This window comes from Cetorhinus maximus, chromosome 13 (assembly GCF_964194155.1).
Source record: "Cetorhinus maximus chromosome 13, sCetMax3.hap1.1, whole genome shotgun sequence".
In the NCBI taxonomy this organism is placed as follows: Eukaryota; Metazoa; Chordata; class Chondrichthyes; order Lamniformes; family Cetorhinidae; genus Cetorhinus; species Cetorhinus maximus.
The window spans coordinates 92,307,746-92,324,828 of record NC_135891.1 but is presented as its reverse complement, the minus strand read 5'-3'; the positions used below and the strand labels follow the sequence as shown (position 1 = coordinate 92,324,828).

Sequence of the window (17,083 nt, the reverse complement as noted above, 5' to 3'; positions counted from 1 at the left end):
TGGCTGATTTCCCACTTTCTATCCTCAATAAATGTGAGGTATTCCAAAACTCTGCTGTCCGCTTCCTAACTTACACTTATCACCCCTGTTCTCACTGACCTACATTGGGTCCTGATTAAGCAATGCCTTGATCTTAAAATTCTCATTCTTGTTTTCAAGTCTCTCCATGGCCTCGTCCCTGCTTATCTGTGTAACATTTTCCAGCTCCGCAACCCTCTGATGTCTGCGCTCCTCCAATTCTGGCCTCTTAGGTAACCCCAATTTTAGTTACTCTACCATTGGTGGTCACGTCTTCAGCTGCCAAGGCCCTAAGTTCTGGAATTCCCTCCCTAAACCTTTCTGCCTTTAAGACACACCTTAAAAACTCTCCCTTTAACTAAGCTTTTGCTCATCAGTCCAAATATCTGCTTGTGTTTCTCTTACATGAACTAAGTTTATCTGAACAGAACTGAGGGTCCATTAGATCTCTACCATTTGTAGCTATTATGAGCTCCATGGCTTATTTAAACAAGACTACTTTTATTATTTAGAACTTTGAAGAAGGCAGCGTGCCCACAATCCAAGCATCTGCAACTGTAAATGAATACATCTCCACAAAAACTAGAAAAAACTAAAATTAAACTTTGCCAATAGATTTGAAGGTATGGGGCCATATTAAATTTTCAAAAGTAAACATATTGAAAATAGGGCAGACTCATTTCCTTAGACTTCTGTTTAAACTTCACTCAATGCTGCTTAGTTGTAATTGATTCTCATTGACTGGTATTATTCTCTTTTTTTTTTGCAGTGGATATTCTTAATCATAAATCAGATGCCACGCTGATTTTAGCATTTATTTGAGGTTTTTCTATCACATCAGTCAGAGCCAAATGTTCATACCACCTTTTAAATTGATGCATAAGCCAAGTCTCTATAAAATCAAAGTTGTGGTTACTGCAGAAACCGTGATGGAGTGAAACACCGGTATGGATCTTTTGCTGATTGAAAGACAGGCAACACAATTCTCCAAGCAATTTTAAACCTGTAAGGGCCACATATGTTTATAATGCTACAGGTTTTGGCATTGAAAACAATTTCAAAGGTTGATTTGTGATCTAATACTGTCAATATTTAGGATTTTAATATCTGAATGGCTGAAATCTTTGGAACTGGAGTTTATCCAAATTGTTTTTTTATATACAGTTGACCCCATCTCCAGAATGAGTGATGAGAACAAGAAAGAAGACTTTACTTACATAAACAAAATGTTTTAGGTGTTTAGCTTAATATTTTGGGGTTATTAAACTAATAAATCTATAATTGGAGTCTCAGTAACTTGATTACTGTACTATTGCTTGCTTTCAACTCACATACAGTAACAGTGACGCAAAGTTACCTTAGGGAGATGAGAAAGGGATAATCTGCCAGAAGTTTAAGGGTTAAATCAGTTGAAAAGAACAAAATTACTGCGGAATGACTCAGTGATGTTTAATTCCTAATGTCTACTTACCAGTGTCCACAGGACATAGATGGTAAAAAGTGCAACAGTGAGTGCAATAAGTCCAACTGCCTCCAGGCGGCTGTTGAATTGTAGATGATCCTGTGCCCCTCGCAAACAGAGCCAACCAGAGATTGCTGCTAATGGAGTGATGAAAAGAAAGCAAATCATGTCACAAAATAATGTCCTCTTCTCATTCCTGGGACCTGGATCTCTGAGCCACTGAAAGACAGGACATTTGCATTACCCACCTAAATAAAGTATGCAACATAAACAGACAAATGCAGCAAAGCCAACTTGTTATGTAGCTTTCAATAAACACTAATAGAAATGGTCACAATTGTAGCACCAAGGTAACAACCAGGATGGGTGGAGGAAAATTCCTCTGCATGCAATGCAACAAATCTATATATCTGTTCTTTATTTGTCTACGATTTTGTTACAGATAGTGTGCTGAGGAAATCTTCCCCTACAATGCTCTACAAGTTGGATGGTTGATTGTGGTCTGCTTTCTATCACAGTTTCTCTTAACATTGGCACCAATTCCAATGGACCTGAATGCATTCATGGCCCAATAACTATGGTCTGCATTTGAAAAGGATTTAATCATTCAATCATGATAGTATGATACACAACGAAGAGCCACAAGGTTGAATGTTTACTTTCGTTTCAGCTCTGTGTAACATATCGTTCTAAGTTAAAAGTGTGATATAAATGCAAGCTGCTGATGTAGAGTTTTAAAAAGTCCCTCCCTGCTCAAGTAGTGTTATTGGTACTTCAGGCTGTACTTTTGTCCCTTTTTCTTTCCTCATCCATTCCGCCAGGTTTAATTACATCATCATTATAAAGCTCTGCATTTACAGATCCAGTCAAGCAGTGGAGAAAGTATAATACAAAATATTGCCCAGCTTAAAATTTAATACTTTACTGAGTCCTTTAAAATCTGAAAAACTGTAAATAAAATCTTGCAAAGGAATAAAATTCACAAAAGCAAATTTAAATCTGTATCAAAAATTAGATAATTACTTTTCAAATGTTTTTTTTTTTGTAAAAATATACTTTATTCATAAAAATCTTCAATCACATTCAAAACCATTTCAAAAACAACATTACAAGGGTACAATCCAGGTTAAACTTTTACAAAATGTATCACCAGGTGCATCAGTACAAACAATATTACAGTCATTTACAGCCTTTCATTTTGATCTGTACAGCCCGAGGGGCTCTAAACAGTTCCCAGTCTCTCGGTGCGCTGTGGTAGAAAGGTCTTAGACAGCGACCCTTCCCCATTGCGCCTTTGCGGCAGCTGCCCCAAGCTTTAGTGCGTCCCTCAGCACGTAGTCCTGGACTTTGGATTGTGCCAGTCCGCAACAATCGGTCGGGGACAACTCTTTGTGCTGGAAGACCAACAAGTTTCGGGCAGACCAAAGCGCGTCTTTCACCGAGTTGATGATCCTCCAGCTGCAGTTGATGTTTGTCTCGGTGTGTGTCCCTGGGAACAGCCCGTAGAGCACAGAGTCCTGTGTCACAGAACTGCTCGGGATGAACCTCGACAGCAACCACTGCATCTCTCTCCAGACTTTCTTTGCAAAGGCACAATCCACAAGGAGGTGAACAACGGTCTCTTCCCCACCACAGCCACCTCGAGGGCATCGTGCAGAGGGGGTGAGACTCCTGGCGTGTAGGAAGGATCTGACGGGGAGGGCCTTTCTCACCACCAGCCAAGCTACGTCTTGGTGCTTGTTGGAAAGTTCTGGCGATGAGGCATTCTGCCAAATGACTTTGACAGTCTGCTCGGGGAACCATCCCACAGGGTCCACCCTCTCCTTATCCCTCAGGGCCTCTAGGACGTTACGTGCTGACCACTGCCTGATGGACTTGTGGTCAAAGGTGTTTTTCTGCATAAATTTTTCCACCAGGGACAGGTGGTACGGCACGGTCCAACTACTTGGAGCGTTCCGCGGCAGCGTGGCCAGACCCATCCTTCGCAACACCGGGGACAGGTAGAACCTCAGCACGTAGTGACACTTGGTGTTTGCGTACTGAGGGTCTACGCACCGCTTGATGCAGCCGCACCCAAAGGTGGCCATCAGTATGAGGGCGATGTTGGGCACGTTTTTTCCCCCTTTATCTAGAGGCTTGTACATCGCGTCCCTGCAGACACGATCCATTTTCGACCTCCAGATAAAGCGGAAGATGGCTCGAGTGATCGCCATCGCGCAGGAGTGTGGAATGGGCCAGACCTGCGCCACGTACAGCAACAGCGAGAGTACCTCACACCTGATGACCAGGTTCTTACCCGCAATGGAGAGGGAGCGTCGCTCCCACATGCCCAGTTTCCTTTTCACCATAGCCACTCGCTCCTTCCAGTTTCTAACGCATGCCCCGGTCCCTCCGAACCATATCCCCAGCACCTTCAGGCCGTCAGCCCTGACAGTGAAGGGGACAAAGGATCGGTCAGCCCAGTTCCCAAAGAACATGGCCTCGCTCTTCCCACGATTTACCTTGGCTCCCGAGGCCAGTTCGAACTGGTCGCAGACGTGCATCAGTCTGCGCACCGACAGCGGATCCGAGCAGAAGACGGCGACGTCGTCCATGTACAGGGAGGCTTTTACCTGAGTGCCTCCACTGCCTGGGATCGTCACTCCTCTTATGCCCGGATCCTTCCTGATGGACTCGGCAAAGGGTTCTATGCAGCACACAAAAAGGACAGGCGAGAGAGGGCAGCCCTGCCTGACTCCAGATTTAATCGGAAAGCTATCTGTTTCCCACCCATTGATTGAGACTGCGCTACTGATGTTAGTGTAGAGCAGTTGGATCCAATTTCGAATTCCCTCCCCAAAGCCCATTTTGGAGAGCACATCCCCCATGTAGGTGTGCGATATTCTGTCAAAGGCCTTCTCCTGATCCAAGCTGATGAGGCAGGTATCCACACCCCTGTCCTGTACATAGGCAATCGTATCCCTGAGCAGCGCCAGGCTGTCAGAGATCTTCCTGCCTGGCACAGAGCAGGTCTGGTCAGGGTGAATCACCAATTCCAGAGCGGATTTGACCCGGTTGGCGATGACCTTGGACAGAATCTTATAGTCCATATTCAACAGTGAAATGGGTCGCCAATTTCTAATTTCCTCCCTTTCCCCCTTGTGCTTGTAGATGAGGGTGATGATGCCTTTCCTCATGGATTCTGACATGCTGCCGGCCAGGAGCATACTCTCGTACACTTCTAGCAGGTCTGGGCCGATCAAGTCCCACAGAGCCGAATACAACTCCGCCGGCAGGCCGTCGCTTCCGGGGGTTTTACTCTTCTCGAAGGACTCGAGGGCCTTAGTCAGTTCGTCAGGAGTTAGCGGTTTGTCTAGGCTCTCCCGCGTACTGTGGTCTAGGACCTCCGTGATAGAGGACAGGAAGGACTGGGAGGCCGTGCTGTCCGTGGGCTTCACGTCATACAGTCCGGCATAAAAGGATTTGCTGATCCTCAGAATGTCGGACCGTGATGACTTTACTGAGCCGTCTTCTTCCTTCAGGCTGCTGATCACAGAGCGCTCTCTGTGTACCTTTTGGAAGAAGAAACGTGAGCACGTCTCATCCTGCTCCACGGAGCGGACTCTGGAACGGAAGATGATCTTGGAGGCCTCCGAGGCAAAGTGCGAGGCTTGCTGGCCCTTCACCTCTTGGAGCTCCTCCTTGACATCGACCCCCATCGACTGCAGCCGGAGCAGATTCTGCATCTTTTCCTGGAGTCGGGACATTTCCCTCTGTTCCTTTCTAGCTTTCTGGGTGCCTTTGAGGATGAAAAACCTCTTGATGCTTCCCTTGATCACTTCCCACCAGTGTGTCAGGGACTCAAAGAGGGGTTTCACGGTTCTCCAACCTTTGTAATCCCTCTTGAGCTCCTCAATGTTCTCTGGGGTCAGCAGTTGCACATTTAGCTTCCATGCCCCCCTGCCCACCCTCAGGTCTTCCTCCAAGTGGCAGTCCGCCAGTAGGAGGCAGTGGTCAGAGAAGAACACCGGCTTGACGTCGGTGGATCTGACTGTGAATGCACGGGACACAAACAGGAAGTCTATCCTGGAACGAATGGACCCGTCTGGCCGCGACCAGGTGTATCTACGCTGCGCTCCGTCTGCAGGGTTGCTGAAGACGTCGTGCAGCTTGGCATCCTTAACTGTTTCCATCAGGGATCTGGACGTAGCGTCCAATCTGCTTCCGGCCCTGCTGGATCGTCCAGCCGCATCGATGATGCAGTTGAAGTCCCCGCCCAGAATGACCGGCCTGGAGGTCGCCAGCAGCAGTGGGAGCTGCTGAAAAACCTCCAGCCGCTCAGCCCCTTGTGCCGGGCCGTACACGTTTATTAACCGGAGTGGAGCGTTCTTGTACATTACGTCTGCTACCAGGAGTCGCCCGCCCACCACCTCCTTGACCTCGGAGACGGTGAAGTTGCCTCCCCGCAGCAGAATACCCAGGCCGGAGGAACGAGAGTCGTTTCCGCCCGACCAGATCGATGGCCCGTGGGACCACCATCGTGACCATTGCCTGTAGGAGCTGAGGTGCGGTATCGCACACTCCTGCAGAAACAACAGGTCAGCTTTGACCTTGGCTAGGTAGTCCAAGGTCGCAACACATCGCGTAGTAGATTTAATGCTACGCACATTTATGGATACAATCTTTAAACCCATATTAAAGCATTTATTCTCCTACCAAACCCACTGTCTCTGAGAGTCCCAGACCTTTAGTCTGCTCCTTCATACCCGTAGTGAGCTCAAATTCCTTCACTTTGGATGGGCTGAGGTAGATCTCCTTGGCCGTGTTCTGCTCCAGTGGCATCTGGAGGTTCACGTAGTGAGCGGATTTTGAGATGACCTTTGCTGGAGAAGCTTCTCCAAAACTCACCCCCTCTGGGGGGTTGCTGTTCCCGGCTTCCTGGAGCTGGGGTGCGATGATTGCCTCACTGCTCCCAGATTCCAGGGGCTGTGGTGCACTGGCCTCCTCAGGTTGCAGGCCAAGTTGGGGTGCGCTGGTCTCCTTGTTGTCTCCAATTTTCTGGAGCTCGGGTGTCTCGTCCTCCAACGCCCTGGAGCTTTGCCGCCTCTTCTGTCGGTGCCGCTCTGGCACTTCCTCATCCGAAGAGCTGCTGCCCTTGTCATCCGTGTCAGATGGGAGACGCCTCTTGCCGCTTCTCTGGGAAACGCCTTTGCTTCTTCTTCGCTCCCTCTTACTTTTCTTGTTCTTCACCGTCCGCCACTCCCCCTGCTGCTTTTCCACTGCTGCCTCCTCCTCCATTGATTCGCTGTCCTGAGGACTGGAAGGTTCAGGGGGTAGTGCTGTTGATTGGCTCTCTGTTGCCTCAATCTCTTTCTCCACCTTGTCTCTCTCTGTGTCCTCCTTTGTCCCGTTGAGCTCCCTGGGGGCCTTGGTGGTTGGAGTGACACGGAACATTTCTTCTGCTTCCCCGTGGTCGGCTTTGGCTGCCTGTGCGTAAGTACGGCAGCGTTTGGGGCAGGTCCTGTAGAGGTGACTTGCCTCGCCACACAGGTTGCAGCACTTGGCCTGTTTGCAGTCTTTTGTCTGGTGCCCTTCCTGTTTGCAGATCTTGCAGAGGGAGGCGCTGCAGTTGGCCGCCACATGACCAGCCTTGCCGCATGAGCGACAATGCTTGGGTTGCCCAGCGTAGACCAGGTAGCCACGGTTTCCCCCGATAGCGAAACTGGAAGGAGGGTGGAAAATGGCTCCCTTACCATCGGTCTTTAGCGTGACCTTAAACAGGCGTTTGCCTGTCCAGATCCCCAAGTCGTCTCGAATCTCAGTGCCGCTCCCCACCTTATCGAAGTACCTGGTGAGGAAGGTGACCACATCGGCGACAGGGACGAAGGGGTTGTACACATGCACCATCACCTCACGTTCCCGTTGCAACGGCAGAGAAAAGTGCGGCTCCGCCGTCAGGATCTTCATCTCCGGCAGGTCTCTCTTCTCCTCGAACACCCTCAGGAGCCGGACGCAGTCTGCCACTTGCTTGAACGTCACGTCAAAATAACCACCTTTGCGGGAGTCGTGCAGGGTGAAGATCTCTGTAGCTTGGAAGCCGCACGCCTTCAACAGGATCCTCCTGGTGAAGAAGCCCCGATCCATAGGTGATCCTCCTTCGTCGCTGTGGTTCACCGTGACTCGGACGGTGATAGGTAACCCACGGTATGAATTCGGATTGCGGTTGGTTTTCGCCCTTCCATCCCGACCTTGCCATGGCAGGACCATGGTGTCGCCCCTGCAACACTACACTTGATCTTAGCCAAGAGGCCGAGAAGCGACCTTTAAAGTTAGTAATATAATGCATGCTATGATTGTTTTACTACACCTACCTCTCTCAAAGGTCTAGGCCTTCGCTCCACCACAAACTCAGTGTGGCAAAGTTCGCAGTAGCTGGTATTAGATGATGAGAGCCATCGCTCTAGGCAGGTTTTGTGAACTGTCCCAAGTGTTCCAGTGCAATCACAAGGTGACAGCAAGCTTTCCAAGTTGTTGCCCTCATGACATATTCGGCAAATTGGTCCATCACTGGAAGTGAAATATATACATTTTATCAAGACCTGTTGCACTGTGTACTGTATATGAAGTATTCTTCCGCACATTATAACCTGTTAATAATGTAGTAATCCACAAAAGAGCCAAAAATTCGATTGTGAATTCCACAGCACTGAGACAGTTGCTGACTAACCAGCAAGCAGATTATGCAATAAAGCAGAAATACCAGAGAGCAAGTCCTAGGCTGTAAACTAATCTTGGCATTTGATGAGGCTTATTAACTGTCTGAATTTCACACTCAAATTTATTGCCCACCATTAAATTATAGGCTATTTATTCCTACATGTGCATGATATTTATACTAAGCAAAAGATGATGATAGCCCTTCATCAGCAAAAGACAAATAGTCAAAAGAAATCAAAACTTTTATGATCATCTCTCAGATATGTAGGGGCTTTTATAACATTCCATTGAAACTGCATTAAAATATCTTTTATATTTTTATTAATTCCTAAGAAATTCAGATTTACTCAGCTGGTGAATTTGGGAGACAATGAAAAGATTGAATCGCTGTTCTATTCAGTTCCCAATCAGAGTTGTGCAAGTTGGCAGGAGCCAAATGAATGACATGACATCGCCCTGGGGTAGAGGGAAAAAAAATCAAATTGTGCCTGTCCAGTGCTTACCATCACCCACCATCCAGCCACCCAGAATTTACTTGCAGGAATCTGGAGCATGCAGCTGACACCCACAGCATCCCCCTGCACACCACTCCTCCACTCCACTCCACTCCACCCCACCCCACCACCACCCCCCCCAACCCCATCCTATATCAACTCAACATAGCAGATATACTTCCAGAGTTTTAATTATGTAAGAAATTTAGTTTTGGTCTCATCTCTATCTCAAATTTTAGTCAATTTTAGTTGTAGCCTTAGAGAAATGTTAAAAAAAAAAGGTTTTTGCTCCCCACAGTTGTATTCTAGTCTTGCCAGAGATTCAGGAAACCGGAAAACTATTCCTTAAGATAGGAAAATTGCTCATGTCACTCCACTATTGAAAAAAGGACAGAGAGGAAAACCAGGGAATTACAGACCAGTTAGCCTAACATCTGTTGCCGGGAAAATACTCAGGTCTGTAATTAAGGACAGGATGACTTGTACACCTTGAAAAATTTCAGCTGATCAGAGAGCCAGCATAGATTTGTAAAGATTAGGGGCTGAATTTTCCCAGAATTGCACAGGTGCGGTAGCAGGCAGGTAAAATGGAGTCCTACCTGCCAATGAAAATGGCGTGTTTTCACACCGTATCTTCCCGAGCCTGCCTCATTATTTATTCACTCCCGTGAAACACGCCGTTTCCATGGTGGGCAGGCTCTCATTCGCCCACTCGCCACCACCCCGGTGTTGCATCATGCTGGCCGCCATTTTTAAAAAGCAGCTGCCAGCAAAGCGCTCATCGCCATCAGCTCACCACCGCTGCCTGGGAGACATGGCCTGCAAAGGCAAAAAGACTGCAGCCCCTCACTTCAACGACAGGTCCCTCAAGCGACTGCTGGAGGCCGTGGAGGCCCGTTGGGATATGCTGTACCCCCGCTATGGCTGCAGGATGAGTAGCAAAGTCACCAACCCAGCTCGGGAGGCGGTGGCAGCAGTGGTCAGCGCCAACGCCCTTCAGAAGAGGACAGCCATCCAGTGCCGCAAAAGGATGAATGATCTCCTCCATTCCACCAGGGAATCACTCCCAACTCACACACTCACAAACCCATCACACACCCACAGGGCGCTCACTCATTGCCAGTGCAAGGGACATCACCATTCACTCTTTCACACACACCATCATTGTCCTCATCCCGTCCATGGGAACACTCACCACCCACACAGGCCAGACATACTTATCATCTGGTCCAGCAGGCGTCCTGATACACTCTCCCCATCTCTATCCATGCAGGACAAACTCACTTACAAGAGGAGGGAAAGGTCGCAGATAGGTGAGGGATGTCGGAATTCAAAGTTCTCTCAGAATTTGAAAACAGAGCCATCCAGCTGGCCGGTGATGACCGGAACTGGTCCTGTGCTGACGGCGAGGTTGGCGCTGCTCTACGAAGTGAGGATCCAGCAGTGCAACATCCATCAGACAACTATGCTGTGAGTGATGTGCCCTATTTCACAGGCCACTGCCAAGCACTAATCATCTCCCCTTGCTTTTGCAGGCACATCTGGGAAGCAGCAGACGGAGTCCATGATGCAGAGCCTCCAAGCAAGCTCCGAAGAAACCTCTAAAGAGGAATCTGAAGGCACCCTCCCTGAAGTCCCGTCACAGCGCTCACCCACACCCTCCACCAGCGCAGAGGCACACACCTTGGTGGGACGTAACTTTAGAGTAGTCTCGGGACCACAATCTGGTGAGCACATCGCACTTTCTGATCCACAGAAGGCAGAGGCGGGAATCTCCCAGGTCCCCGGCACTCGGAAGACTGCTGGGGGCCAGAACGTTGCTGAGTCCAAGTCAGATGACGAGCCTCTGGACTCGGTCACAGCACAGTTACTGGAGCTGCAAAGGCAAGCTCGGGAACACCAGGAAGGGATGGCCGCTGCATTCCTCAGATTGCAAGGAACGATGGAGGAGTCCATCCGTCTTCAGGCTGAGGGGTAGCACCAGCATTGCACCGAGGTCCACACTGGCAGGATGGTGGCCACCATGGAAATCTTGGTCCAGGACATTACTCCCGCACTGCTGTGCGAGCTTCACTCCATTGCTGATGCCATAGTTGGCCTCCAACAGTGTGGGTGCGAAAGGGGTGCTGGGCAGCTCGATCTCACTCCAGCTACCCCTTTTGCACAGGGAGTCAGCCAGGGGCTCTCGGGCACCCATAGGGAGGAGGATCAGCAGGTGCACGCTCCGGGGCCATCCACCCAGGTGACTCTGGGAGCACCGGCCCTTCTGACTCCCCTCTTCCTGTGACCTCCGCAGATCCAGGTTCACAGGCTGAGGAGGATGCCACTGCCACACAGCAGGACCCTGAAAGCAGGCCAGGGCCCTCCAAGTCTTGGCCCTCCAGAGGATGCCCGCCAAAGTCATCACAGACAGGGCGTCACAGTCAGCAGGCTGCCTCCACCTCCGCAGTGGATGTCCGGGGAGCACCAAGACGTAGCGGCAGGGTTAAGACAGTTAAGGAAAATTAATTAATCAAGTACATAATGTTCACAATTGTCAATAAACTCCCAAGAATGTCTCACTGCCTATGGCTCCTTGTTCTGATGAGCAGTGTTCTTGTCACTCAGATGTGAAACCTTTCTGCACAAGATAAAAGGCAGGTGTCTCAGTCCAGGGCCTCTTCCCTGTGCTCTGTGCTGCCGTCAGACCACAGTGATGGTCCAGCCTCACACTCCCTGGAAACATTACTGATGCCTGCACCTCGGCAGTGCTGGTCATTGCCGCCAGAATGTAGTGGGCAGGCGTCACAGAGTTCTCTCATACTCTGCGTGTGCTCTCAGCACCTTTAAGGTGGGGCTGGCTCCATCACACCAGCATCTGCAACCAGTGATGCTGCGCACCAGCTCCTGAAGGGCTGAGGTGCTGAAGGCGAACACAGCATCAGATGCATCTAAAGTTTCATGGCTGCGTCTCTGAGATGACCCTGATCATGGAGTGCAAGCGAGCTGCCCTTGGCCATACAGGGGTCAGACATTCTCAGAGGCTATGTGAAGATCTATGGAGCGTGCTCACTGCATGTTGTCATCATCCTCCTGCGATTGAGCCAGCTCCTCAGTCCATTGCAGTGCCAGGTTGTAAAGGGCACAGAGACAACGACGATGCATGACACCCTCTGCAGACTGTATTGCAGGGCTCCACCAGACCGGTCCAGGCACTGGAACCGCATCTCCAGCTCTGCTCCATGGTCTGCTCCAAGGTGTGAGCTGTTGCATGAGCCTCATTATAGCGTCTCTCTGCTGCAGTCTGAGGCCGCCGCATGGTGTCATCAGCCACAGCCGCTACCCTTGTCCCCAAGGAGCCAACCCTGCAGCCTCTATGGACCCTGGAAGACTGCAGGGATCTGCGAGCGACTCAGGATGTAGGCGTCGTGCACACTTTAAGAAGTATTTGGATGCGCACTTGCGATGCCATGGCATACAAGGCTATGGGCCTAGTGCTGGAAAATAGGATTAGAATAGTTAGGTACTTGTTTGACCAGCGGAGACTTGATGGGCCGAAGGGTTTCTTCTGTGCTGTAGACCTCTATGACTCCCTGGAAACCATGCGCATACCTGCAGGTTATGTTTCTGGTGGTCGCATACCAGCTGCGTATTCCATGAGTGGAAGCCCTTGCAGTTGATGAAGTCCATTGAGTGTAGCGATGGAAACCTGAGCGCCACGAGTGCAGTCAATCGCACTCTGCACCTGTGGGAATCCCGAGATCAGGGCAAATCCAATGGACCTTGCATCCTGGCTGTCCTGGTCCCGGGCGAAATGCACAAAGTTGTGTGCCACAGAGAAGATGGCATCCATGATCTCATGGATGCATTTGTGGATGGCAGATTGTGAAATCCCACAGAAGTCACCTGCAGAGCCCTGAAAGGAGCCACTGGCATAGAAATTGAGGACCATGGCCACTTTCACAGCCACTGGCAGTGGATGCCCTCCATGTCCCTTTGGCGTCAAGTCCTGCAGTAAGTGGCAGATGTGAGCCACCAGGTCCCTAGACATGCACAGTTGTTGGCGACACTAGTTCTCAGTCATCTGGAGGAATGGCAGGCGGCGTCTGTTGACCCTGGGTGTCGCTAGGCGCTCGCTATTGCTTAACGCTTCCCGGAGAGTGCTGGTCACCTCTCGGGTGGTCAGAGATGAGTGCGCTGCATGGCTGCCCTGTCAACCTGTGACATGAGGGGATGCTGTTCCAAACCAGGATTCTGAGATTGCAAGGGGCTGTGAGCGCCTCCAGCAGTGACTGCTACATGACCAGCGATGGCGAGGAGATTATACAATGTGTGCAGTCAAACTGCTCTGCGGTCCAATAAAGTGGTGGTGGACTCTAAGTCTGTGCTGGGGGGGTGGGGTAAGGTATGGAGCGCTTGGTGGCCCTTTGGTGCCTCCGTGATGCTTGCATGGGCGGGCAGGCAGGCCTGACCCCAATCATATCACTGTGGCTGCGCCTGATCCGTCTTAGTTGCAGATATGGTCAGTTTATACAGGTGTCCCTAATGCATGGCCATTTCCCTCGCTTACCCTGCCCTCCACCTCGCTTGCCTGTGCGTGGGATGCAGCGCCAGGGTAGCACTTGACCCCCCATGCCCCTCAGCAGTCGCCTGTGGGGCTGGCCAGCACTTGCCCCCAGGTACCCCCCAACCCCTCAGTAATCGCCTGCGGGGCTAGCCAGCACTTGCCCCCAGACACCCCCCAACCCCTCAGTAATCGCCTGCAGGGCCGGCCAGCACTTGCCCCCAGACACTCCCCACCCCTCAGCAGTCGCCTGTGGGGCTGGCCGGCACTTGCCCCTAGACACCCCCCAACCCCTCAGTAATCGCCTGCGGGGTTGACCAGCACTTGCCCCCAGACACTCCCCACCCCTCAGCAGTTGCCTGAGGGGCCAGGCACCCGAGGCCTGAACGCTGCTGCTCACTCACCTCAGTTCCCCCAAAGTGAAGGCCGCCAAGTGCAAGTCGCCTGCGTGCTGTTGTGAAACATGTCGGCATGCTTTCCTGCCAACGTGGACAGACGATACGGTGGGGTTTCAAGAGCCTGGCGGGATGGCCTTTTCATTATATGCTAATGGATTACAATTAGCTCCCTGCCGACCGATGGTGGGAAACGCGGCCCGCCGTTGGCGGGCTGAGCGTAAAATCACAACTTGCCTTCACACCGTCGTGAAGTGGGTCCCACCATATTTTTCGTACACACCACCTATCACACCCGCCACCAGCAGTCTTGGAAAATTCTGCCCTAGGTCACACTTGACAAACATGAATGAATTTTTTTGAAGAGGTGACTAAAGTAGCGGACAGGGGAATATCTATGTATGCTATTTATATGGGCTTCCGGAAGGCATTTGATAAATCCCTCATAAGAGACCATTAGCGAAAGTTGAAGTTTATGGAACTGAAGGAAAATTATTGACCTGGTTAGGAAATAGGCTGAGCGGGAGGAGATAGAGAATAGGGATGATGGCAGGTACTCTAATTGCAGGATGTAACTTGTGGTGTCCTGCAAGGATTTGTGTTAAGGCCTCAACTATTCATTATTTATTGGTGTTTATAAATTACTTTGATGATTGAATACAAAGCCAGATATCCAAATTTACTGATGACAAAAGATAGGCAGCATTGTAAATAGTGCAGATGGAAGCATAACATTACAGAAACAGATCAAGTGAATGGCAAAATTGTGGCATATGGATTTTCAATTTAGGCTGGTGTTGTCATCTAATTGGAACCTTCAAAGGATGCAACAGGTTACTTTCTAAATGCTGAAAAAAGTTAGAAACCGTGGTGATATTTAAAGGGAACAGAAAAGATGGAGAGAGGGAGAGAGAGAAAGAAAATATTTCAGCTGATTGTAATGTCTAGGACTATGGTGACACAAACTAAAAATTAGAGCCAGACCCTTCAGGAGTGAAATTAGGAAACAATGCAAAGAGTGGTAAAAGTTTGGAACTCTCTTCCACAAATGGCAATTGATGCTAGATCAATTATTAACTTTAAATCTGACACTGATAAGATTTTTTGTTAACCAAATGTATTAAATGGTATGAGGCAAAAGTGGGTTTATGGAATTAGGTCGCACATCAGTCATGATCTCATTGAATGGCATAACATGCTGAGTGGATAACTGGCCTACTCCTGTTCCAATGTTCTTTGTATTTTGAAAAATGTCAACTGTTTCTTTGGCTCTCCCAACACAAGCTACAGAAAACGCTGAGAATTAATAAAATGGGTCTGAAGGGACAGCTAAGACTTTATTTATTTGTTCCAAATTCCAACACACCTGCTACAAAGGTTGTTGTGGACTACTAACCACGGTATTTATAGTGCCACTGATAATTTTAAAATTAGTCTCATCTCTGCTCAAATTTGTCTTATTTTAGTTGTAAATTATTAGAGGAAAGGTCAGTCACAGACCTGAAATGTATAAATCCCTCTCTCTCTCCACAGTTGCTGACAGACCTGTTGTGTATTCCAGCATTTTCTGCTTAGTCCTGAAATTCAGTTTGGATTAGTTTGGATCTAGACCTCTTACAATTTGGATCTAGAAACTCACCAAGGCTCCTTAGGCAGCACCTTCCAAACCCACGACTACTACCATCTAGATGGACAAGGGCAGCAGATACATGGGAACACCACCACCACCCCTCCAAGACGCTCACCATCCTGACTTGGAAATATATGGCTGTTCCTTCACTATTGCTGGGTCAAAATCCTGGAAGCCCCTTCCCAAAAGCACTGTGAGTGTACCTACGCCACAGGGACTGGAGCAGTTCAAGAAGGCAGCTCACCATCACCTTCTCAAGGGCAATTAGGGGTGGGCAATAAATGCTGGCCTAGCCAGTGATGCCCACATCCTGTAAATGAATAAAACAAAAATGTGGGCCATATCTATGGTCACAAGACCAGAAAATGAAACTCAGGTCTGCCTTTAAGAAGTGTGTGGGTGTATTTTCGGCCTGTTCACCCCACCTCACGTCAAGGGGCTATATGCGGGTGTGTTCCCATGCAACTCTTTTCAGTATATCCTTGTCAGGCCTTGGTTAACCACTGAATACCAGAGATCTACACATGTACTTTTAAAACTTTTATAAAAAGATTCAATGTCCTCAGAGGGCAAAGGTAACCAATTCCAGAGGGAACTAATTAGCTTGAACTGAGCTACTAGCTTGACCCTGGCTGTAAGCTCCAAAGTGAGCTGAAGAGAAAAAGTTGCCTTCATTGTTGAGCCTTCCTCTCCTTCTTGGAGTGGTATGTCTTCTTTGGGCTCCTTTGGGGTGTGATTCTGATGTGCCCTTGCAAGTGCTTAAAGTTTGCCCAAAAGCATATAGATAACCACCTCCTACAATTTGGAATGGGGTCTGTGCCCTAGCGTCTGGGCAGCCGGACATTTTGCTTTATCACACACCCACAGTCAGAGTAGGATGTATAGAATTTCAAGCCCAGAGAGTTTATACCCCTAACAAAACATACCATCCATAAATCTCACATTCCAACTCCAAAAAAAAAACTCAGGAAATCTTCACACAAACAGAACATCAACAGGTTGCTTAATTTCTTCACAGATTTTGTTGGTTAATTCCTCTCCCTCTTCAGGTTCCCTGTCACCCACTCCATACACCAAGCTTCAAGAGACTGCCAATGGTACTTTTAAATTATACTTCCTAAGAAAGTGCTGGAGCCCAACTACACACACCTACCATCTACAGTCCATACAACACCATCCCACTAAGAATGGAACTTCGCCTGTTCTGTCCCACTTTAATGCACTCTTGTGCATTAACATGCCAGACTGTATTGTCATTCTATAAACACATCAGGAAGATATATGTTGCATCATCCCCTTTTCCTATCATGTGAAAGCAAATAATGACCGAATCCATCTGAACAAACTCATTTACATACCATTAGCAATGTGTCAAAAAGATGGAATTTGCATTGGTGTTAAGGAAGAGGGGAAAGGGAGAAGCATTGTCCTATAGAACCAGAACATTTGCTGACTTGACCCCTTAATAGTTGACTGTTGCTTCACAGTCCCTCCCTTTATATAAATTCCCCCACTCTACAACCCTCAGAGATATCTGTGTTCATCTAATTCAGGCCTTTTGAGCATCCCTGATTTTAATTACTGCAAGGTGGCCGTACCTTCAGCTACCAAAGGAATTTTCTCCCCAAACCTCTCCACCTCTCTTTCCTCCTTTAAGACACTCCTTAAAAACCTATCTTTTTGAACAAGTTATGGTCACCTGCCCTAATATCTCCCTTACGTGGCCCACAGTGTTTGTGTCTTATTACATCAATGTGAAGTGTCTTGGGAAGTTGTGTGTTAAAGGCACTATATAAATACAAGTTGTCTAATTTTAATCAGGATGCCAACAGCAGCAATCAGGAG

At 48.8% G+C, this 17,083-nt stretch overlaps 1 protein-coding gene across 3 annotated transcripts in view; it reads right to left on the bottom strand.

Annotated features, from left to right (window-relative positions):
- marchf2 (membrane-associated ring finger (C3HC4) 2) overlaps positions 1 to 17,083 on the bottom strand; it is a 52,296-nt gene that overhangs the window by 10,149 nt on the left and 25,064 nt on the right. For all 3 annotated transcript variants that reach the window (XM_078555778.1, XM_078555779.1, XM_078555777.1), the window contains exons 3-4: positions 7,831 to 8,026; positions 1,490 to 1,699 (exon numbers count right to left, since the gene is read on the bottom strand). In XM_078555778.1, coding sequence (XP_078411904.1) covers positions 1,490 to 1,699; positions 7,831 to 8,026 — 406 coding nt within the window. The remainder of the gene's footprint in view (positions 1 to 1,489; positions 1,700 to 7,830; positions 8,027 to 17,083) is intronic.